Consider the following 26,331-nt stretch of genomic DNA (forward strand, 5'->3'; position numbering starts at 1 on the left):
CATGCACGTTTCAAGCTGCGAAATTGTGCAAGGAAGGAATTTTATTCATGTTGCTCATGTACGTTTCAAACTGCGAAATTGTATGAGAAAAATCTGCTAACATCGTGCTATTTTAATAAATCAAAAACGGTATATTTGTTCAAAGTTTGACAACTCCTACCAGTCCATTGTCTTTTTCTCTAGCAGCCACTTATTAAACATAAAATCTGCTGAGAATATTGCCTAAGTATGTCTATGTCCTTGCATCCATCGATGAATTGTGTCATTTTCATCTTAGTTGGACAAATTGTACTTCTTGAGAGAAAGTTATTTTTCATTATCGATGAAACACCCCTACTAATGTGTTCGGAACCTTTTCTTTTTCGGTGTTCTGCAAATTATAAAATCCGATGAGTTCAGAGTAGCTCTGACAGTGGCTCTGGCGAGAGTTAGCGAGACTTCAGCGAGATAGGGTAAATTATTCACGGAAATGTGGCTAGGAAGTGACTAGCACGTGGAGACATGGTAAACAGCAAAGTTATGTTGCGTTTTAGTTTTCACCACCCTATAATATCATTCTGTTAAAATGTACTTCAATCGATCTTTCTTGAATTCATTCAAGTTTAAATTATTTTTAAGTATTCTCTCTGATACAATTTTCTGCTGTCATGAATTAAAATTTCTTTTTGGACAAATATTTTGCATGGGAACCGGGACTATATTTTTTGGCGTCAGATTAGCAAATGAGGCACCAATGTGGCTTTAACTGACAAATCAGCTGAATGAGAATTGCATTATGGGTTACTACGAATACTACAGGAATTTTACGCTTGATAAATTCCTTTATTGTACTATCGGTGAATACAATTGTCAGGTGGATTCCCTGGCCAATACACGTGATCACGGGTATAGTTCTGTAAAAAAAAATGTTTGTCCATTTAAATGCATACGAGAAGCTGCTCACTTTCCTTACCCTTGAAGTTCTGGTGTTCTGAACTTGACACTAACTACGTATACATTTTATTAAACATATTTTTCTCTAGTAAACAACAAATTAAAAACGCCCGTGATATTTTTCTTAGTTTCTAATGTTTGCATTTTGTTCATAAGAACATTTTTTTTTAATTCTGCACTCCATTGACATGATCATAGGTTGACCTGAACCACGTGTTCGAAGTAACCTGTAAACATGTATTTGGCCTTAACGCATTCAATCAATAATTGGTCAGTTACTCGTGATAAGCTGTGCGCATTAATAGCAATAGCCATATAAGGCAAACAAAGGTTTGTCAGTGAAGATGATATTACACTTTTTTTTTACCAGAGTACCGGGTATCGGTCGCTAGTGAGCTGCAATTTTTGCAATTAACTATAAGATGTATTAATTAGTATTTACCCCCCCCCCCCTCAAGCCAACCATTTCTGTTGAAAATCATGAAAGTCTTTCAGAAAGGTGTGGAAACACATTTTTCACAGGACATGTTTTCAGAAGAAACAGACTATAGCAATTTCCTGTTTACTGCCAATTTTATTTATAAAACCGGATCTTCCCTATAACCTTTGAATAGGTAAACCTAAACCACGTGTCATGAATTTAAATCACAATAACATTAGTAGGGGTGTGAAAGCCGCCCCAATAATTATACATGTATACTCCTCACATCAAATACAAGTATGCTCCCTTTCCCGGCGTTCATAAATAAAATGCCAATGCCACAGAAAGATCTCTTGCAGCGCCAAAACAACACGATGGCAAGTGACACGTTAAAATTTGAGACGCCAAAGAATGCTTTGTCGGAATGCACAAAGTACACGCCGTTGCTCTGCGTTCCAATATACATGCAGCAGAAACCCCGAACAGTCACTGTAACAGTGCTGAAACTAACGTCTTTAACATGAGCTTTGGCGTTCAGATGACGCACTTGCTCACAGTTGGACGCATTGGTAGCACAGGACTTGCACATTGACGTCTCGCGGTTTTGAAATGAAACTAAGGCTTGTGCACGCAGTCAGCATATTGTGCACGCCAAGAACGCAAAGTGACTCCTAGTACATCATTAGCACTCGGCTGGGGCATCAATTAGTCAATCTTCAATTAGAACTCCGCAGCAACGCAGTTGCACGCCACGTAATCTCTGCAGAAATTCAGTGTTACATTGTCTTATTTTCTTTTTCTAAATTCTCGTTGACATCCCAGAATTTATTAATGCTGTGTCAGCTCTTTAAGAACGCAGTTAGAATGTAAAAGGATGTGATTTTTATTCAATTTTATCACTGGAGTAATCAAATTCATCCACTTATGCCAAAATTTATCATTTGTGAGGTTTTAATCCGTTATACTTTCTTAAAAGCTTCAAACATAGGGTTGGCTGAATACATACCACAAGAATTTTTTTCACTTTGTTTTAGTATTAAAAGGAAAAAATACCATTAAAGGTATTTGAAACTTTTGTTCTCGAAGTTTTACTGAAGTCGATGTATAATTTACAGTTGTAAATATTGGCCAGAAAATAAATCAAAAAAGAAAGAAAAATAGATAACTACATTTATTACATATAAAAATAGTTTGGTTTACCATCGTACAATGATAATTTGATGACGTGGTTTCAGATAAAAGAAACATTTGCATATGAAAGGATGAACGTACAATCCTAGAATTTGAGCTTCACGATTCACGATTTTCAGGGTTCGAGGGTCACCCCAAAAAATCAATAAGGGACAACAACAACAAGTAAAAATACCTAGGAACTGAATTCCAAAAAATACACCTGTCTGCATCTGGAATTTTACATCAATTTATACAAAATCTATTCACAATAATCACGTCAAAAGTGAACAAATTTTACTTAAAGATAATTGATTTTCACAATGTTATACGTTGCTTTTCAACAAGCAACAGAACTTCCGCACTGACGTACTGTTTCAACTGTCCAGACTTTTTTTTATTCCATACATAAAATTTTAAGTAAAATTATACAAAACCTTCACAAAAACTACATGATATACAATAATAGGGTAAGTAAGGTTAAAAAATTCGATGGACTTGTAATAATGTGGTTTAAATACTTCACGACGCAAAATTTACCCTTCAATTCCAAACAATCCGAGCCTCCTTCAAAACAGTGCGCTGAACACATGTGTGTTTTTGAAATCATGTTCAAGTCTTTAGACATGATCACACATTTACGAATATGGAATGTATGCTTCGGGTCACAAAGGTACATTTTCATCAATGACTTGAAATTGGGCACTACTCTGTCTGCTAGACTTTCTGCTCTGCGTTTCGGCAGAAGTGACAACTTCAGGTGTGTCCTCACACGACATTTGAAACACTGAGTCACTTGTCTCATCGCCGTTTGTCATCCTCATATCATTGAATTCATCATCTGTCTCTTGCACGGTTCCATTTTTTGGATCACTTCGAGTTTTACCCAACAATGGTTTAGCACTTGACGGAACGTTGGCTACACGATTATAAACTCGTTCTCGTCTGTCGTTCTTGCGAAGAATAGACATTTCTTTGAGATAGCTCCTTAGCTGACTGTCTTGTTTGTTTTTGCGTATATGTGAAGCAATCATCATAACAATAGAAAGTCCGTAAATCATGACGACAGCCACGACATAATATAAGGCCCCGATATCATCCTCGTCCGTGTGGTAGCTATCCACCATGGCTTCAAATGTCTCGTTGGCCGTTTTTATCCGAAAGCGAAGTTTACTGGCTATGTCCATCATTTTCTACGAGCCAGAAAATAAAATGAGAAATCATTTGCGACGAAAGGTCCAGAGAGACGCACTCGAGAATACACTGTTACTGTCAACCATAAATTCAATTTCTACTTTATTTAAGCTGAACAATAATTTTACATCATCCTTATATCCATTATAGCACTGACGGAAAGAGCATAAACATGTCATTGTACTCAGAAATCACAGTCCCCATTCTTGTATAGAAATATTGGATGCGAAGTCAAGCGGCTTCTTGCCTTAATTAAGGTTATTTATTTGTTATCATTACAATTTTTCTACTCACTGTCAGCTGCTATATCCATTATTATTACTAACTCTAGAACTGTGAGACAATAAAAAACATTTGACATTTACCGTATTACGATATTCCTACGCGGTCTTATATTTCCTATGTGACGGTATCCGGGTTACCAAATCTGACGGTTCTTCTGATCCAATATTCTTGTAATGGCCATCAGGAGAGCTTTCATAACATATCTGAAATACAGCACAATTAACTCATTTATCCAAGTTATTGTAAACACAGCCCTTTAATTATATACAGCAGTAAAATTTCCATGTTCAAGATTTCCCTAATGAGAGACACCATCAAATGAAATGAACTTGTTTGCAAACTCAGTAATTTTTCATTACAATTTCATGCCTCGTTTTGCACAATTTAGTAGATGGGTCTTAATCTTTATAAAAATGTGGTTGCAATGGATATAATAACCGATTCCCAGTTTCTCTCCGAGGACAACAGAAAGCACACGCCTTTTCTGCAAACATTATAGGAAGAACTCGGTATACAGACTATATAGTTAAAATAACCACTACTTATGTGGTGTAATTCGATTCTAATCGTATTTAATTAAACCATGATATGTAAAACGATATTGTTTTTTTCCACTGCAAAGTGACAAACAGCAAAGTATCGATCGAAGAGGTTTAAAGAAGCGATTCTTCCATACATGCAACGAACCTCATGTTGTATTACTAGAAAAAAAAGCAATATTTCTCTGTTTCAAAGAGACATTGAGAGCAGGTGTTCTTTGATTTTAAGACATACTTGCATGCAAGAATGCGACTTACATTTGCAAATAACTTAAGGTCTCATATAAATCCTTTTCTTTTAAAATTAACATTCTAAATATCTTTTTACTACTTGATGATATGGTGCTCAAAATGATATTTTAAATTTTTTTTCTTATTGCATACATTAAACCCTATTGTTAACAGTTTTCTTTTATAGAATTTTGCTCTTTTTACGTCAACATTGTGCAAAAATGAAATTTGAAGAAACTTAGCAATCTTTGTTGGTCCATCAAAAGCTGTAAGGTTTATTAAACTTTTTCGTCTTCAAATCCACGTTAAGGACATTGATAAAAATTGGACACAATCAAATGTTTCTTTTACTGATGTGTTATAGCGAAAATTTTACAGAGTGCAATTTCCAGTTGTGATATTTTCTAGATCCATTGCTATATTATTTTTTTAATTCCAATATGAATTTGATCTGTTTGCAGGCTCTTTCTATGCGTAGGCTGTAAATAAATGCTTCTAGGTGAGTAAAGATACCCGTCCTTCCCATGTCGTCTGCTAAGCTATATCATACAACACTTCCCCTTAACAAAACGTGTGAGAAATTCTCACCTGTATCCTATTCTTTACAAGGTGTGTACAAAAAAATCATGAAGATTAATATGTCTAAACACCTAGATGTTAACAATCACACGAGGCACAAGAGCTTAAAATCTGTGTTGAAAGTTAAGTAAGGATTTTCCCCTTATTTCTTGCCAATTACCGTATATATTTCCTACTTTTATTTCAAAATTTTAAAAATTCGTCGTCAATTCAGTGTTTAATTAATAGCCTAACAATTACTATGAAAAACGTCAGTCAGCATTTGACTCAATGACAAAGTGCATTTTGTTGACAAGGTCATTGCATCGATCATATAATTTACGAAATGATGACTTTAAACGAGACTGCTGATGTTCTTGTTGCATCAACTTGTTTGTCAGTAATTTACTTTGTTTTAGAAATTGTTCATACATAGAGCATGCTTTTGCGTATCGAATCAACTGAGAGATATATAGCCCATATGTAGCTGATGAAGGTATGCTTTTTCAATAAAAATGGAGCTCTAAAATTTACAATCCTTATCAATAGTCATTTGTATTTGCAAATTTGTTTTTGTTAAAAACATCCCCCTTGTATACACAAGTACTCTGAAATTGATCTTCAAAAGATGCTTGGGTTTCTGATTGACAATATCTATGTGGTTTTGGAGACCATCTACCATCTGTTAGAATTCCCATGAGTATCAATAGTACCTCATTATATGCAGACCTATTTTTGTATTCATATAAAGCAGATTTTAATTTAGAATCCTATATGTGAAAAGAAAACTTTTGTCGCTGCCTTCAACCATTTATTTTGATATATCGACAACGTATTGTCCATCAATTATAGTTATTTCCATTCATTTGTCGAATCTATATATCCCAGTGAGCTTGAAATAGAAGATGCCATCTAGAATCTGACAAATCTGTTTCATATTAGGATATTTTACTAGAAAAGACGTTAATGGTGATCTAATACATGTGGCAAAATTTATGCTGAACGTGATGACTTTTCAATGTCAACTTCCCTTACTTATGCAGCATAAAAACAAAATCAGCTGCTTTTAATTTATTTCTCTCAGCTGATTCGATATCAAGATTATGTTTCTACATGTGAACAATGTCTAAAATGAGGTAAGGTATAAACAAATAAGTTGATGAAATAAGAATATCAAAACTCTCGTTAAAATTAACCATTTGGTAAGTATTATGGTCAATGCAATGACCTTGTCAGCAAATACAATCTATCATTCAGTCTAATGCTGACTGACTATTTTCATTCTAATAGTTGGAACATTATTTACACACTTAATTGTCGGCAGGGGATGTGCACTTCTGTGGATAAGATGTAAGCTAGACATTTTATTCGGTTTGCATAAATCAAAAAAGCGACCCGAAATTACAGCTCTTGTTGGAGGCGGCAAATTTCCATTTTTCATAATGGCGTCGGTTGTGACGTTTTCCTGACACTGGCAGTCATATATCAAAATCGTTAAAAAAATCTGGAAAGTATTAGATTTTTCAAACTATTTAAGTGTATATTATCACAAAAGGAAATGTTATAAATTGTAAATAAAGATGTAAGGTGATTTTTCTTTATTGACTTTAATTTCCATCATTTGAATAAAAGAAAAATTGAACTTTTCCAAACCCATTTCGCCATATCTCGTTAGCTTTCATTTAGTCATGCCTAGAGTATCATCAATACCATGTACAGTTTTTAGTAATAATAGCAATACTATTCAATTTCTTTTTTTATTTGATAAGTGTTCGATTTCATTTCTGGAAAGAAAATCAAGAGAAACACGTTATTAAGAGAAAAAAATCATCGATGAAATTACAGGAACGAACACACATCGATCGAAGTTAAACTGTTGTTAATACTCTCTAAATCATATGGCTTCTATACTGAACTATCAATAAAAAGAAGTTGGCTATCTTGTTTACTGTGCCATTTTACGACAACCGGAGATTGTCGATATGACAAGATTTTACGTTTCCTCTACGCGTTTTGTATCAGCTTCTACGATAAAGAATCGTGATAATGACTTACAAATATGATCTATTTTTAGAACTTATAAAGACTTGTTTACGTTGTCTTAATGCTTTTTGGTCTTATTGCTTCTACTCACTATATAAAATAGAATTGTCAAGATAATATAAAATCATAGTTCATTCCATCCGTACATGTATTCTTTTAAAGGATATGCTCAGTACATTGTACTGCAACGGATTAGAAAAAATATAGATAAGAAGTAAGGCGTCATATGATAAAGAAGATGGACGAACACGGCCAATAATATTCGTACAATGCGTCAACTATAAAGGTAAAAAATAATATCTCATTTATAAACAAGAGATATTTGTGAAACACTGATACCCCTGTATGGCAGCTTATAGTGAGGCTTAAATTTTCTCAAATGCAAGTCAAACTTTAGGGTCAAGGTCAAAAGATCAAAATGTTGATATCCAAAGGAAGTACTTGTCACAAGAAATATACCTCTGAAATGTGAAAGCTCTCATTCTTTTCAAAAATTATGTTCAGTTTTTCAAAACTGGATCAAACTCTAAGGTCAAGGTCAAAAAATAAAAATAAATATTTATACCCATTGAAGTTCTTATCACAGTTAATACATATATTAAGTATGAAAACCCTAGTACTAACTAATAATTAGTAATGGATAAGGTTAAAACTTAACTTTTTTTGTAAAAGTGGATTAAACTCCAAGATCATGGTCATGAGGTCAAATTTAGTGGTACAAGGAACACACCAGTGAAATATGAAAGCCACTTGCTCAAAAATATGGTCAAGGTTATTTTGGAAAAACAGACAAACAAACAAACAAACAGACGGACGGACAAGGCAAAAAATATAAACCCTCGAATCTTCGATTACGGGGGCATTAATATATTCTTAGATATTTAAAAATGCAATTTATAATACAAGAAATAGTTTAAGTTTATTTAGACACAAAAATCATAGCACAATATTTATTTTAGTTGTAAAACTTCGGTGGTTAAAACGTTTTATATGCAAATTACACTCAGAATGTTTATTGCTAGAGGTTAAATCCCAAGAATACGACATTTTTTTAAATTATAGAATACTGTATACAAAGAAATTTTCGCCCCGTTTTATTTTCGCCCTTGTCACAAATGGGCGAATTTAAAAAGGGGCAAATTCAAAGAACACAGTATAAATTCTTAAACAGAACTGGGACTGGGCGAATTAAAAACGGGGCAAATTTGTAAGCAAGTGTAAGAGGGCGAAAATAACACCGGGCGAAAATAACCCTGTATACAGTATATTATGGTAACAAAATTTTCATCAGAATTTTTTTGGGTCAGAATATCATAAATTTAACAATAACTTTACTCGAATTCTAAATATCTCAAAATGTTTAAACAAACAGTTTAAAAAGAAGATATGAAAATTTATCAAAGATGAAGAAAGTTGTCCTGCCAATCCTAACTTTAAGTTGCTTTGGTGCAACGTACTTTGTTCAAGGTTCAAGATTCAGTTTAGTTTCTTATTGAAAACTATTACATCTTCTAATCTTTTCAAAATATGATCAAAGAATTTTGATGTAATTTCCATTTCTTTAATATAAAGATACTAATAATGATCTTTCATCATTAGACACATCAAAGAAAAGTTTCCATGTAAACCTTTTGAGTGTGAATCTTTCTGGCATTTAAGAGACATTCTGGATGAAAATTAAAAGCTTTGTTTAGTCTTCTTTTTCTTTTTCTTTTTTTTACATTGAATTCATCTAATGTTTTAGACGTAAGAAATAAAAAAAAATGTTTTTGTAAATGATTGGCAATACCATTTTAATTTTAAATGAAATACTTACATCCCTTATTTCCCATTGTTTAAAAAAACGTAACTTCTTTTGAATTTTTTATATTGACCTCTTTTTGGTACAAACAAAAAAATACGTTTCTATATCCTCTGCAATGCGATGGAATACTAATATTCAAGACTTTCTTCAGTATTTAATTTTTATATGTTTTTACTTTTATGAAAAAATTCCAAAAGAATAGAAATTAACAATGTTTATTTCTGCGACAGCTGCCAATGGATCTTTTTTGTGACCTTTAAATCGATACAGCAAGTGTGCTTTGTCATAAAGATTCTGATGACAAGCAACGGAAAATTAGGAATAATGATGGATCTCTTTCTGAAGTGCTGCCATTTCCTGAAATGTTGATGACCCACATACTTTGAATCTGATACACTTGATGATGGTGTGTGATCGTTTTAAAGGAGAAAAATTGTGAAAAAAAACTTCATTGATTAAACCTACTTTGAAGGACATTGTATAAACTATTGCACATGATCACAGTGTAATGAAAATTAATTTCTTCTGAAAGTTTCCCCACGTAAATTATTTGCTTTACTCGTACTAGTAAATACAAGCCTTTACATTTATTATCGGACAAGAAGTGTAGATGGCGGGAAAATTTAAATGTAAAGAAAGTAAAGTTTACAGTTTGTTGAATATATTCTTCTTATCAGCCTCATATCGTTCATTAAAAATCACAATACTAAGTTCAAATTAATAATTAAACAGATAAACATGAACTTCAAGGAAGATAATAATACAGAAAGGGGTAATGTGCGTTGAGGACGAGACTATCCTTAGATTGGTTTTTGATTTAACCGACAATTTAGGAATATAAAGAAGTAAAATAATACCAGACTTTTATATTTTTACGACTTGATAGGTTTTTCAATAAATCTGTCTCGATAACGAACAGTATTTAAGACCAAATGTCCATAAAACATTGCAAAGTAAGAGCAGAGCAAACACGGACTTCCAAAAATCAGAGATGGAATCAGGTGCCATGGAGGAGTGAGCATTACCTGCCGACCGGTCACACCCACCGTGTGCTCTTTGTCATGATCGAGAAAATAACGGGAAAATCCATCCTCAATTTTGTGTGTAAATAATGGTCTAACAATTAGTATGAAAAACATTAGTTAGCATTTGACATATACAGGGCATGCGCTTAGGTATCGAGTCAACTGAGAGATATAAACCCCGAATGCAGGTGGTGAAGGTATATTGCTGCATAAGAAAGAGATGTTGACGATTGAAAAGTTAGTCATCACGTTTATCATCAAGCTTGGTCGTAAGATTACCATTATGGTCTTTTTTGCAATTAAATATCAAAATATGAAACAAATTTGTCAGACTCTTGAATTGAAGGATACAGTAAGTGTTTTCTTTTTTTTCACCTTTCAGATTTTGGACAAATTCTGCGACATATGAATACAAAAATACGTCTCCTTATAAAGGGGGCGCAACCGGTACCCATGGAAATACCAATAGATTGATGGAAGACCTGGTATCCAAAAACACATAGATATTGATTCTGAGAAACTCAAGCATCTTTTGATTTCAAGTACTTGTGTGTACAGAATATCTTTACACAAAATAATTTTGAAAATTCTCCAAATTTATCGTGGAGAATGAAAGGAAAACATGCTTTACTTTCTTATACAGCGTTGGAAAATATCTTTTAGCTGTTCGAAATTCCTAAAAAATATGTCACCTATCTAGACACGTGATCGGCATACATGTAAGAATTAAGGAGGCTAGGGGGTCAACAACTTGTTTTTTTTTTATTAACCACCAGATATAACTTAAATTTTTGGATATATCCTAAGCTGTCAACTATCATTTGGCAAAAAAAATCATAAGTTTTAGCTTTAAAATTTGATCATTTTATTATATCTTTATATGGAGCTCTTCTTCTAAAGGAGATCAAAATAGTCTAAAAATAGCCACAACCACCCAGCCTCTTTAAATTGAAACTTGGTGTCAGGATACCAGACCTAAGACATCGACCAATATATAATTAAACATTCGTAATCCAATTTAACTGTTCTTAAGAGACTAATGAATACCAGGTTTCAGGGAAACAGATATCCAGAAATCAATAGGAAAATGAACCTCTCCATATCTGAATGTGCATGTATGCAGAACTCTTTGGAATCATTTCAATTATATCAAAATGTTCATGTATATATGTCTAACAAGTAAAAATTAGACGTTGATTAATATCTTTAAATTAAATTACATTCAGGAAAAAATACATGTTGGTTGGACACTGTTTCAGGGTAATTTATCAGTCATCATAAGATTAAATTAAGGGACATTTAATAAACGATTTTGACTCTAAATTAATTTGAAAAAATCTTTAACAGACATTTTTTATTCATTACTTTAAACAATGAAACGTTTATGAAGATGCACATTTTGAATGATGTATGTAGATAACAAAAAAGTAATCATGTTTCAAAGTCCAAATGAATATGAATAAAGATAAGATCAAGAAAAGACAACCTGAAAACAGCTAACCTCAGAGGTGGAATTCGGTGCTATGGAGAAATAAGCTTCTTATAATCCATTTGTCCGATTTGATTGAAAATTATCGCTTACAATTTGCATTGAAAACCTCCAGACAACATTTATCTATCAACAGGCTGCATTTGCAAAGATTGGTATTGTATCGACATAGAATTTTTGAAATAATGATGCAAAATAGTTGATACCCTTGTATCATCAACGTATATGTTAGTAACCGGGAGAAATAAATGCCACATGTAAATAAATTGGTTTATTTGTGTAAACTTCAAGATAAAATACACTCCTGAAGTTCGCCGGTAAGCGTATGTTAAATAAATATTTTAAACCAATCCTTTCCTTGATCCTTAAATACTTTACTTATTAACAGAAACAGGAAACTATATACATTTAATTAGAACTCATCTTTCGAGTACGACATTCACTGAGTTTAAGAATGTGAGAAGTTGTTCTTTTATTAATATGGCATTGGTAAAAGAACTAAAATTAAATAAACAAAAGTATGTGCAGAAAAAGAAATGTATTTCAAACCACTGATTCTTACTGATATCAATATAAATTTATATTATAGGTTTTGGAAACATTTTTCAATTAAAAGTTTCTATTATAGTTTCTATTCACTGATAAAACACATCACTCATACAAACAACCACAAAGAATCAAGTCTTGATTTTTCTGGCTGATCTTCATTCATAAGGTTGTCAGTTGTCACTGTTTTATCAGGTTGTCACTGTTTTATAAGGTTGTCACTGTTCTATCTGGTTGTCATTGATTTCTCATGTTTTGACACTGTTCTATCACGTTTTTATTGTTCTTTCAGGTTGTCACTGATCTCTCATGTTGACACTGTTCTATCAGTTTGTCACCATTCTCTCAGGTTGTCACTGATCTCTCTTGTTGTCACTGATCTCTCTTGTTGACACTTTTCAATTAGGTTGTCACCGTTCTCTAAGGTTGTCACTGATGTCTCCTGTTGACACTGTTCTATCACGTTTTTACTGTTCTTTCAGGTTGTCACTGATCTATCAGGTTGTCATTGATTTCTCATGTTGACACTGTTCTATGAAGTTGTCACTGATCTATCTGGTTGTCAATGATTTTTCATGTTGACGCTGTTCTATGAGGTTGTCACTGCTTAAATCATGTTGACACTGTTCTATGAGCTCGAGGTTGTCACTGTTCTATCTGGTTGTCACGTTCTATGGGGTTGACACTGTTCTATGAGGTTGTCACTGTTCTATCTGGCTGTCACGTGTATATCAGGTTGTCACTGTTCTACCAGGTTGTCATTGATCTTTCTTGTTGACGCTGTTCTATCAGCTTGTCAGCATTCTCTCAGGTTGTCACTGATGTCTCATGTTGACACTGTTCTATCACGTTTTTACTGTTCTTTCAGGTTGTCACTGATTTATCAGGTTGTAATTGATTTCTCATGTTGACACTGTTCTATGAGGTTGTCACTGTTTTAATCATGTTGACACTGTTATATGAGCTCTTGGTTGTCACTGTTCTATCTGGTTGTTACGTTTAGATCACGTTGACACTTTTCTATGAGGTTGTCACTGTTCTATCGGTTTGTCACGTTTTTATCATGTTGACACTGTTCTATGAGGTTGTCACTGTTTTATCTTGCTGTCATTGATTTCTCATGTTGACACTGTTCTATGAGGTTGTCTCTGTTTTATTCATATTGACACTTTCTATGAGGTTGTTACTGTTTTAACCATGTTGACACTGTTATATGAGCTCTAGGTTGTCACTGTTCTATCTAGTTGTTACGTTTATATCATGTTGACACTTTTAAATGAGGTTGTCACTGCTCTATCGGGTTGTCACGTTTTTATCAAGTTTACACTGTTCTATCAGGTTGTCACTGTTCTATCTTGTTGTCACGTTTATATCATGTTGATACTGTTCTATGAGGTTGTCACTGTTCTATCTGGTTGTCATTGATTTCTCATGTTGACACTGTTCTATGAGGTTGTCACTGTTCTATCGATTGTCACTGTTTATATCATGTTGACACTGTTCTATCAGGTTGTTACTGTTTATATCGTGTTGACATTGATTTCTCATAATTTCTCATATGTTGACACTGTTCTATCATGTTTTCATTTTTGATCAGGTTGTTACTGTTCCATTAATGCTTCACTATTCAACCAGTTTCTCGTTGGTCCATCAAGTTGTCAAAGTTCTGCAAGTTTTTCACTTTTCCATCGGGTTATCGATGTTCCTTGAATTACTGTTCCATCATATTGTCTTGTTTAAAATATTGAAACCCAGGGTTCAAATGTACGTAAACCCTGTTGTTATTTCCAATATATTTATTTTGTTATTTCCACATTGATACCTTAGATAACATTTAAAATATAAAAAAAAAACCAACTTGACTAGCAAATTACACCTATTCCTTAAGTAATCAAAAATGGCTTATGTGAAATGCATATTGCAATTCTTTACAATAATAATTGTTGATTACAATCAGTGCATTTCTTTGTATTACTTAGGTTTATCTTCAACAGCGTTTTGTTCAATGCATCATTTGTCCATTATTCCATTTGTCAAGAATTATAAAGTCATATCATGCGATATCTTTTCTAAAAGTATGCTAATAAATGGGTTTGAGCTTGTCAAATAATGGAAGAGGTATCACAATCAGTGCTTAGTAATTACAGGAAATACCCTTGGTACTGATATGAAAAACACCAGATCCTTAATTAATGCTTTATTATATTTCGATGACTTTGTTATCAAAGTTAATTAGCATCTTTTTCTTCAGTCTTTAGATATTTTATTATTTTCTCAAAGTACATCATATCAAAACAACCACCATTTTTGGAATTGATTTTTTTAATAACGACTTTATGACATCATGTAAAGGAATTTTATTCCTAAGATACCATGAATGATATTTTGTTGACGAATGTGTTGAATCAAGTTATTTAGACTTCAATCGAATTTCAAAGGTTGCATGCTTTTAAAGAGGATTTTCCCTAAAATTAAAGATTGCAGTGGAGTTATAATCATCCTTTGAAAAAGTCTAAAATTACAGTTAATTACTGTACAGGAAGTTAAAGACAGAGTTGAAGCAGTGAACAAAAGCACGCTAATAGTATTGAATTCTCCCAAGTTTTTTTTTCTGTGACGTATATTTAAGTGTTAAATTATTACTTTTTGAATGTTCTTTAAAAATTGAGCGACGCGAGTTAATCAAAATCATTGTCATTTCCTTGTCTTTTTGGCTTGTTTAAATGTTAACACTTAGGTTAAAATAAATGTTAACACTTAAAGCAATATGAACTGCATTTTTAAAAATTTTATTTTGATGTTAAAATGTGTTACCAGGGTATTATGATAAATTTGTATGTAACTTAAACCTTTATGATCAATTAGACTAAAATAAAGCAGAAGAAAGTCTTTTATATGCAATCCAATATGCAGTTTTATATAAGAAATCATATTGTACAGGACGACAATAATGTTATTTCGATTCTATCGAACCTTATAAATAGTTCTTCCATCGCAAATATGAGCAACAGAAGTTTATTAACGTTATTTTTTTCTGTCATTGAAATAGTTATTTAAAATTTTGCAACAAAAAATTCCGACATCGAAGTTGTAGCTCATATTGCTTTAAGTTAAAATAAAATAAGGATTCTTTATTTGTTTACCATTAATGCAATGCGCCTAGCATAATCTCTGATTAAGTCGTCAATAAATTTATAACTGTGCTTATTGGATACTACAGTTATGAGACACTACCACGGAATTCTTAACAAGTCATTTGTAATTATTGAATGAGTCTTTTCAACTTTCAACATCAGTAATTAATAATAAGGAAAAAAAACAAGTGTTCTATTAATACTGAAATACAACTTGAAAGGGACATGGACACAATTTCAGCAAAAATTTCAAAATTTATTTTTCCATTTTTACAAATATTTAACTAGGGTCTTCTTAATGATCATCAAAATTTTGAACGCTAGTTGTCCAGATACAAGACAGATTTAGAGCTCCAAACCTTTGTTATGTAAACAGGGCTAGTGTCATGTTTCTGTTTACACTGGTTAATATACTAATATATGTTCATTCAAAGTAGATAATTTCAAATAAAAGTTAATTTTAAATACGATTCGACAGTTACTATTGATTTCCTGAACTTCATTTTGTTATAAATATGATATTTTCTATATGTAACAAAAAAAAAGGCACGAGCCTTGTTTACATTATGAAGAACTATAAGTTCTGTATCTTGTTTGTTAATCAACAAATGATGTTCAAATTTTTGAAAATCAATAGATGATGCCTTAGGTAGGATTTGTAAACATTAAAATTGGTTTTAAAAAATCAGTTGAAACTGTGTCCAGGCCCCTTTTAACCAAAGAAACACAAACACTCTTCCATGGCAACTGATCCCATCTCTAATGTTTTAAAGGTCCGTGTTTGCTCTGCTCCAAAATGTGTATTGTTTAATGGACGTTGACCTTGAATACTGTTCATTATTTCCATATATTTCATGCAAGCAAATACAACTAAATCAGATGTACTTCTTTCTCAGCAATTGTATTTGTCATCTGAGTATTAGTGGGTTTTGATGAAGACCTCTGTAAATTTTTGTAGGATGCTCCAAATATTGACGCTGACATGACCATTTGTCTCAATAATAATGGAGTAATTCTTGGCCTATTATCACGAGGTCGTATAAAGCTTGGCAACATCTGACCAATTCAGTCATGTATTGTCAATTATTTGGATAGTTTAATAAATGTGTACCTTCAAATCCGCCTTAATTTTATTTTTTCCGTGTAAATTACAATAAGACACGAAGTCTCAACACCTGGTTGAGTCTTCGTGGCTTATTGTTATTTACCTATCAATTTACAGAAAGAAGATTTCGTTTAGAAGTGTTTTGCATTGGGACACCTGAACATGGAAAGAATTCAACAAATAATAAATGGACAAGATTCTGGTATCTTTTTCAAATAAACAAATCATTTTAAAGATTAATTTGCCTAGACAGTGAAACATTCTTTCAGTGCAGATTATGACATACAATCAGCCTTTAAACAAGTATTGAGTATTAATTATAAACTTAATTTAAATTTCTATTTTATTATTTTTTTCAAAATTACCTTTAAAACCAGACTTCTGGTAGCTCTATTAAAACCTCTAAGAAAGACTCTGCGTTATCTCTCTCTTAAGCCAGATCACACCATTCAATGGTAGATACATACTTCTCGTCTTTTTAAATCACAAACTTTTCTCTTTATAGTCCTCTATATGATAAAGCAAACCAAATTAAATTTCCTTGTCACTTCACAGAATATAAACATTATTTTATAGAAATAATAATAATGCTCTACTTACTTGTATTAAATAATGATAAATGCTCTCACGATCCCCTTTCATTCCACTTTGAATTGAAATACATAAACCCTCGAAATCGATGGTGTAATTATAGGACAACGTTTAAAAATTGAATACAAGCTGCTTTCTCAGGACCGAGTAAATGAGATTTGATTGTCATGAAAGAGGCTTACTAGAAGCTTGATGGGGATTACGTGGGCAAAACGTCCAGCAATCACCCCCAAACAGATTTACCCATAGGAGATTTGTATCCTTAAGAGGAAAAGGTTTCCATTTTTTAATGGATAGAAAAACGATGCAATCATAGGTCACTTTCCAGTCACATTTTAATCAGGATTAAGAATGGCAAGTCATACATCAGATACTCGTTTAACAACCATTTACTGAGGATGTAGGGATTTGTTTTTGAAATTATATTTGAAAATCTGAAAATTGAAAATTGACTGAAAAGCAAAAAAGTTGAAAATGTCAAACCTTTAGAAAGTCATGCATATATTTTTTTAAAAAAAACTTTTGGCAAGTAATCGTAAAACTATATTTTATGTTTGTTGATTTGTTTGTCACAGAGTGATACGTCAAGCTAACATGCAGAAAATTTTCTTCCTCTTCCAGAAACAAAAAGGTGTAGTTTAAATGCAACAAAGGAATTCTTGAGAAAAATGAAAAGCAATAAAGTATCTCCAACTGAGAGAAACCCCCTTTTTTTTTTTTGCAAAATGCAGCAATATTGTTTTATCGCCAGTTATCGTGGGATATTTCCGGTAATTCACTTTACCGACAATGAACTTTTCATGTCGACATGCGAAAATATTATCTACATTGTTTTCGTTTTACTTTTCTTGTAGTCCATTTTATTTAGTATGATATCTACGGTAACTATACCCGCTCCAAATTTTTTTTTTCATCTAGTACGCAATTTCAACATGTCAAAACAACCAAATTTAAATTTTCTATTTCTTATGTGTATGTTTCTTTCATACTCTTAAAAACAATGCAAGACAAGATGTGTTTGTGAAACACTGATGCCCCCGTATGGCAACATACTAGTAGCGAAGATAAACTTTTCTTAAATGCAAATTAGATATGTTGATACCCAAAGAAGGGTCTTCTCAGAAGAAATACAATTTTGAAATATAATAAAAGCCTAGCTCAACCTGATCAAAACTTATGGCCAAGAATTAGTGTTTAAAAAGTAGGTCAAATCCCAGTGTCAAGGTCAAATTGTCAAAGATGTTGATTCCTTGTTGTCAAAAAGATTACATATATGAAGTAAGAAAGCCCTAGAACTAACCGTTAAAAAGCTATGGCCAATGTTAAAGTTTTTAAAAACGAGGTTAAACTCCAAGTTCAAGGTCAAAGGAACTTGGTATCCAATAAAAGGTCTTGTCACAAGAATTACATACATGAAACATGAAAGCCCTAGTTCTTACCGTTTAAAAGTTATGGCCAAGGTTAACATTTTTTCATAAGCACGAACATTTCCAAGGTCAAGGTGAAGAAGTTAAAGTTGTTGATATCCAATTAAAGGTCTTGTTACAAAAAATACATATACATATATGAAGTATGAAAGCCCTAGTATTCCAAAATTATGGACTAAGTAAAAGTTTGGAATTTTTGTGTAAAAGTGGGTCAAACTCCAACGTCAAGGTCAAAAGATCAAATTTGGTGGTACCCAAAGAAAGCTCTTGTACTTAAATATGAAAGCTACAGCTCCACTAAAAAGTTATGGGAAAAATTAAAGACTTTGTGGACAAACAGACAGAAAGGCAGATAGACAGACGGACGGACACGACAAAAAAACTATATACCCCCGCATCTTCGATTACGGGGGAATACAAACGTTTCTTTTGAGGAACTGATTAGTACTTACTTTGACGGAATTTACATTTAATGCTATATACGTTTCACAAATAAACTCTAAAAGATGATTGATGCGACAATAAAGAAAATTAATTCAACTAGGAAATAAATTTCTGTTGAATAAATTGCCAATATTCAATAATAAATTTGGTCAAAGGCTCTTTTCCAGACATGTTTTCACTTTAAATGACCTCATGCAGCTATCATTTTTGGAAATACTAGCATAATTAATACGTTGCAGTTTATCTGTTTATACTGTATACTTTAGAAATTTTTCAAATTACATATCACATGGTACCAATTGCGCCCCGTTATTAGCAGACTTATTTTTGTAGTTTGTATGAAGCAAAATTTATACGTGAAAAGAGGAAAACACTTATTGTGGCCTTCAACTCGACATTTAGATATATCGACAACGTATTGTAAATTAACACTGGTTATTTCCATTCTAATTCGTCAAGATATATCCCGGTGACCTTGAAATAATAGAAACCACAGAATCTGACACATCTGTTTCACGTTTGGATCTTTTACGTGAAAAGGCGTCAATGGTTATCAAACAACAAAGCTTTATGATAAACTTGATGACTTAATTTTTCAATCTTTAACTTTCTTTACTTATGTAGCAATAAACCTTTGTCACCTGCATACGAAGTTTATATCTCTCAGTTGTTTCGATACGGAAGAGCATGCTCTACGTATGAACAATTTCTAAAAGAAGCAAGTTATTGAAAACAAGTTAACGAAGAAAGAATACCAACAGTTTCATGTAAAGTCATCATTTTATAAGTTCTGTGGTCGATACAATGACACTGTCAGCAAATACAATTTATCATTAAGTCAAATGTTGACAGAATTTTTTTCATACTGATTGTTAGGCCATTATTTATACAATGGGTTGTCCACGGATTTTTTCTATAATTTCTCGATCATGACAAGGTGCACAAGAGGCGGATGTGACCGGTCGGCAGGGGAAGCTCACTCCTCCATGGCACCTGATTCCACTTTTGATGTTTTGGAAGTTGTTTGTTCCGCTCCTAGTTTGTAATGTTTCATGGACTTTTGAGTTCGAATACGATTCACTTTCTTCACAAATTTCACGTACAAATATTAATGAATTTATATTTATGGAAAGTATTGATTCTTTTTTATTTCATATCACATTTCATTTTCTGATAAATTACTGTAAATTACTAACTTTTCACATCTTATTCTCGCAAGATAGTCGTTAAGTCTTTATTAGCGAGACAACATTTTTCACGAATTGTGGTTATTGCTCTATAAAATCTCAAGGAAAACTATTATGCATGCACAAAAATGAAATTTTCGCGAGCAAACTGCCTCCTGTTATTACACAATAATAAGATCTCTAGTGCCTAGATACTTTTAAGTTTGTTCAATATCTTATATGAACGTATAACATAACTTAAAATTTTTCTTTCATTTAGAAATTTATTTTTAAAATTACACTGATTTTAAATTTTGACTTAAGCCTATATATTGATTTTATAATATAAAATCTTATTTTTTGAATACTATTTACAGGATTATTTTCGTCCCGTGCAACTTTCGCCTTTTCACATTTCCAAACAATTTTTGTCTCGTTTTAAATTAGCCCAGTCATTTTTCTGTTTTAAGATATGTTTATTTATACTGGCTGTTTGGATTCACACCGTTTTAATTAAATTCGCCCACTTCTGAGTAGGACAAAAGGGACGAAAATAAAACAGTTGCGAAAATTTCCCTGTTTCAATATATGTGTCTTTGCTCAAGATGAATATAATTAATCATCTTTGTAGTGAATGTATTTGACCTGTTGTGAAGATTTTCTGAATGCTTTGGATACCTTTCATGAGCTATCGGATATTGGTGATGAGTTACGGACATGAGAACAATCCATTTTATATTGCCAGACACAAGAGATAAAAAGGACATTTAGAAGCCTTTCAAAGTGGAGAAATTATGTTTGGTTAATACTTAATAATCACGACAAATTTACATGAAATTTGTTTTCACATTCTTAAGGGATGAAGTTTATTTGCTCCTTCACAAGTGATATAGGGTTAACATTATATTAGAGTAACTGCAAGTACTATAACTGTATTTTTTTTAAATGTGCCAAATACTAATTACTGGAAGAAAATGGAAAAAATACAGCTACAGTAGAAAAAAGGATGAGATCGATGAGCTCTTTGAAATTCATTCTTTGAAGAAAATTCATTGCTTTTTTTATATGGTAGCCAATGCTAATAACCGTGCGTGTACAACACGAAATGTAAGAAAAAAATATCAGTAATCACGCTCAGATGTAAAGTTATAAGATAACCATGCAAATTTAGAGAAGAGCAAACAAGGACCTCTAAAAACACGGGGTGGGATCAGATATCATGGACAAGTAAGCACCCCCTGTCGATTGGTGACACCGTCTTGTGCCCCTTGGTATGAAAAGGTAAACGGATAAATGGGTATATAAGACAAATCAGTACAAAAAATGGCTTAACAATTTGTATAAAAAGCGTCAAACAAAACTCATATGACATCAGATTTATTTAGCATTTGCATAATATTTGCAAAATGTTGACTCTAAAAAAGACAGCTGATACCCTTGGCAACCGATTTGGCAATAATCGGCTCTGTTCAGAGATTGTTCGATGATGAACATGTTCTTGTTTAGCGATTAAACTGAAAGATAGAAACAACTTATACAGACAATAAGTGTATTTTGCTACAAAGATATGGAAAATTGAAAATAGAAAAGTTAAAGGCGTCAATTAAAGTATAAAGATTGATTGTTAATTCCGATCATTTTTTTTCTAGAAAAGCAAAATATGAAAGAGATGTTTCAGACTCTGATTTATCTTTTATTTCGAGTTCAGAAGCATATATGAAACCAAGATACCTGATATATCTCTCGAACAATTTCTGGTAGAAATGTATTTAATCAAATGAAAAATAGTGCAGATGAAAGATAACATGTTTTGAAGACCTTATTTATAAAAAATAATTCTACATATAAAACTCTTGTTATGATTTGTATCATTTATCAGTCACTTTATAACACTCATAAGCACGACTATCTAAGCTAGGGTTTAGCAACCTTACAATTGAGCCAATATTGGATACAAAATTTAAAAAAGTGGACAAGAATATCAAAAGTAAGTATTTTATAGAAATAATCTAGTAAAATTTGTTTTCAGACTATGAAATATGAAAAATGAAAAACTAAGATTACGAAAAATAATTAAGGTTAAAAGCCATTAAAAATGAAAATCCGTAGCAGAGCAAAGACGGATCTCTAAAACAATCAGAGGTGGGATCAAGTTAACAAAAAGTTTTTGCTTTTATCATGAGAGTTAGGAAAGAATTAACAAATTTCTATATATCCATTTTCTATACTGAAATGTGTTCTACCGTCGAAAATGGCTAAAAGTAAAACAAATCTATCTGCATCTGCAAACAAGGAATGCATTGAAAGTATAGAAGCCATTTTTCTGTCTAACAAGTGTTAGAATATCTGATATCTTTTTTTCGTTAAGCTTACTAATAAAACTAGAACTATACAGTAGTTTGAGTTTGGAAAACTAACTGAGAATAACTACACAATTTTTATAGAATTGTTCATTGCCTTTTACTCTCAGTTCTTAATAATTTTCTCTTTTCGTATCATTTACCTCCACTCTAGGAAATTAATTCTCCTTCCACAAAGAGTTTTTGACATTGAAATTAAGATAATTTTATCGTGCCCAGTACAGGATTAGCAAGTCTGATCAGATTATAGCGACAAATTACAGAGCAATCAGAGAGGTGGTTAGTCTTTTATGAGCTCAGACATAAGGCATTTGATTTATTATTGCATTGATTAGATATTTGAAGCAAAATTGACTACATATTGCTTCAGTTCAAACGGTGGAGAAACCTAACGACTAACATGGGTAGAAACATATCTGGGAAAAAATCATTGCAGTTTGACAAGTACATATGTAATAGCATCATATAAAAATCCGCAAAATATGTTGACAATGAGACTTTTTTAAAATGCCCTGACTGATGCGTTCGAGTTTGCACATAATGCTTGGCTCAATTTAGTTAATGAGTTCATTTTAAAAAAAACATCATTAGTAGAAATGCACAATTATTACGTAATTAAAAGAATTTTGCAATGCCACCAGACATATCTATCAGGGAGGATAAAGAAAGAAAAAGATCAAGGCAAAGGTCAAACTTGACACTCTTTTCCAAACACAATTCAATTACATGTTAAAGTTCCTGATTAAACACTTTGGAAAATCGATTAAATTTTGAAAGTATTTCGCACCGGTAACCCCGAAGAAATGAAATACTGTTACTTCTTCTTATTTTAATAGCTGTCAATTTCAAGGATATCTTTTTGTTGCAGGTAACATAAATTGCTACCTAACCTTCTACAATGTACAGCAAAACAGATATGAACAATTTGATAAGAAACATTACATGTATGAAAAAACAAGTAAGCAATCTGTTTCTGTTTTCCAATGAAAAAGTATGTAAAATTGCGGAAAATGAAATATGCCAGAAAATGTGGTGAACCTTCACGCGAACTTTGTAGACTATGTTGTATGAAAAATCAATATCTAAAATGAAACAAGCATCAGATGTTGAGTACTCCATTTCAAAGCATTACATCTGAATCGAATATCGCGCTGCTGACAAGGGACTAAATGTGGGCAATGATTTATTATCAATGAAATCCTTTATATCTTTATATAATCTGTTGAAAAAAGGCTTGATGTGGGTTTTTTTTTCTTCCAATGAATAAAAATTTCAAATTATTTAATCTGTGAAACTAATATACAGATGATCACATCGCAAAAATGTGTGTGCATATTTCTTTTCATTGTAAGAAATTACCCAGTATGATTTTTTTCTATACAAGGTTTAAAAGAGAAAATACGGATTTTAATTGTCTGTAGATTTGAACATGTTCATAATAAAACTATAGTCTAAGGAAAACACAAGTATATTCACCCTTAGAAATATGTGTATGTTCTTATCTATCTAGAAAAAAAAATATGAAAAAGTCAGGAGAACCTTGTATAAAATGATTGCCAAATACATACATAAGAAAAAATAATTATTAAAAAAAAATAGAGAGAGAAGAAAAGAATAAGGACAGGGTTATTTTTTCTTTATTTCGACATTGTAATCTACTTCTTTTGTACAAATGTTTCATCATTCTGTTCTGATTGTACATGCTATTTGTTCTCTTTTGCTTTGCACTTTCTTAACTTTTCATATCATTTCATGAAATGAAAAAAAATTACCTTTTTTTCTAACGTTCAGTCTTATTTTAAACAAAAAAGTTGGTGATAATGATGATGATTATAATTATTTTTGTGATGTTCTACAAATTTAATTAAGGCTTCTGTTTTTGATTTAACACATATAGACCATTAGATCGATCCTACATGAGGCACCTACTGTATATTTGTCTTTTGTAATATTAGGATTGCAATTACATTCCATTCGGAAATCATTACAAGGAAATGTGTATTTCAGAGAGAGAGAGAGAGAATAGGACAGAAAGAGATAAAGGGGAAAGACAATTATTTAATTAGTTTATGAACATAAGGAAAAGGAAGCTAGAACGTACATAAGATTTTATTAATTGAATACACATATGCTATTAGTCTGTACTCAACATGTCATGAATGAAACGGCTTATGATAAATATAAGGGATATCTACCAGATAAAATTCAATAAGATGTCATTCATTTCCAGGTTTATTTCAATATATGTGCTGCAAAAGTCAATAAAACGAATTGCATTTAAAATTGTTATTAAACAAAAAAGGAACGTGAGAAAGAAAAACATTGTCTGTAGATTATGACCGCACAACCATAATATATCTAGAGCTTGGCTTCTAATTCGAACTGAATATGAATGATGATTTTGTTGAGAAAAAAAAGGACCGTTTTCACATCTGATATGGTAAAAAAGTCCACATAAATGCCCAACGCCTTGCTTAGCTAATGTATTGTATTCAGACATAACTGGTAAAATGGAAAATTTCTCAATTATTCCCATTATGTCTGTAATTAACGCATATATAGATAATCTCACAAGACAATATTGGCTAAAATACTGAATGGAAAGTTGTTCCACAGAGTAATATATTCCCATGTTTCCTATATTACTTATGTAATATGATTAAAGAAATTCACTTTATGAACATTTTACCAAAAACAGGGAGGATTTATGGCGAAAGGCATTGTTCCTCAGGGTACAATATAACTTGAGACATCATTTCTATACCAAGCAGAAATGATTTTAAGAGTCGGTAAGTCTGAGTTGACTTAGTCCAAAGTCTCAAAATTTTACAAAAAAAGTTAATGATAACCTACTTAAATGCATATTTTCCCATAAACCCTTTTTCATTAGTACCTATTACTTTTTTAAAAATATATTTCAAAACAGCAATCATTACAGGTATAAACATTGAGTTTTTAAAAACCGTTGCCTGCTAAATTAGAAATTTCCTGATAAATCCAAGAACAGGGATTATAGTGTAATGCATACATGTATATCTTATGCCATATTGATAAAATTAATACAGGATACGTACCTTGTCAAAAGCGATGATGATGCGAGAAGAGTGGTCTCTATCTACACCATAAACCGATAGCCATCTCATCCAACGACACATGCCTCGCTGAGCAGACGGCGGATGTCGTTGTAAACTCGACGCAGACATACTATTAAACATGGCGGACTTAATTCTACTCACGGGAAGAGAACGAAGTCCATTAAATATTAAATATGGTCGTGAAATATCATTTATGAATTTGACATCCACACAGTTGGCGGTGGCTGCCTACTGCGTCTGGAAAAGGTTTAATGTGGCCATTTTCCGTGTATAATTTGATAATGACACTTGTTTGAGCCATTTGTTATTTTGATATAAAATCGAGTGACACTAGGGCTGTTTTAGTCTGGAAGATTCAGAAATTGATTTCAAATTATATCAATTTTTTTTCTTTATCAGTTGTACCGACGCATTTATGGATAATCGAAAAAGCAGTAGTTATTTTGTATGATATTGTTTATAATTATAAATGAAAAAGGAAAAGATTTTGTTGCACGTCAAATTTGGAAGCAATTTTCTTCAATATCAAACAAAACAATTTAAATCTTTTAGTTGATATTTGACGTAATATACCAGTACATTCGAGGTGGGTATAATTTTGAACTCTAGTGAGTAACCATCGTGCAAATGAACTTACGCATGATTTGCAATGTCATAAATAATTGTCATTTTGACCATTAAATCGATTAGCTACTAAAAGACCATAACTTATTAAGGGAAGTAAAAGTCCCCTTTTCTGGATATCAGTAGTGTTGATAAACTTAAGTACTT

The 26,331-nt window shown here is 32.1% G+C and overlaps 1 protein-coding gene across 1 annotated transcript; it reads right to left on the reverse strand.

Moving 5' to 3' along the window:
* Window positions 1-2,507: 2,507 nt before the first annotated feature.
* Window positions 2,508-25,671, reverse strand: LOC134245479 (uncharacterized). The gene is made up of 2 exons (XM_062727754.1): window positions 25,540-25,671; window positions 2,508-4,206 (listed from the first exon to the last, which is right to left on the reverse strand). The coding sequence occupies exon 2, from the start codon at window positions 3,712-3,714 to the stop codon at window positions 3,190-3,192; it is 525 nt and encodes a 174-aa protein (XP_062583738.1). The 5' UTR covers window positions 3,715-4,206; window positions 25,540-25,671; the 3' UTR covers window positions 2,508-3,189.
* Window positions 25,672-26,331: the final 660 nt, after the last annotated feature.

Source organism: Saccostrea cucullata, unplaced genomic scaffold (assembly GCF_032062105.1).
Source record: "Saccostrea cucullata isolate Sc308-1 unplaced genomic scaffold, CSIRO_AGI_Scuc_v1 ctg923, whole genome shotgun sequence".
Taxonomy (NCBI): Eukaryota; Metazoa; Mollusca; class Bivalvia; order Ostreida; family Ostreidae; genus Saccostrea; species Saccostrea cuccullata.

Excerpts from the sequence above, each read along its gene's own strand:
- LOC134245479 (XM_062727754.1), bottom strand. The coding sequence starts at position 3,714 with ATGATGGACATAGCCAGTAAACTTCGCTTTCGGATAAAAACGGCCAAC.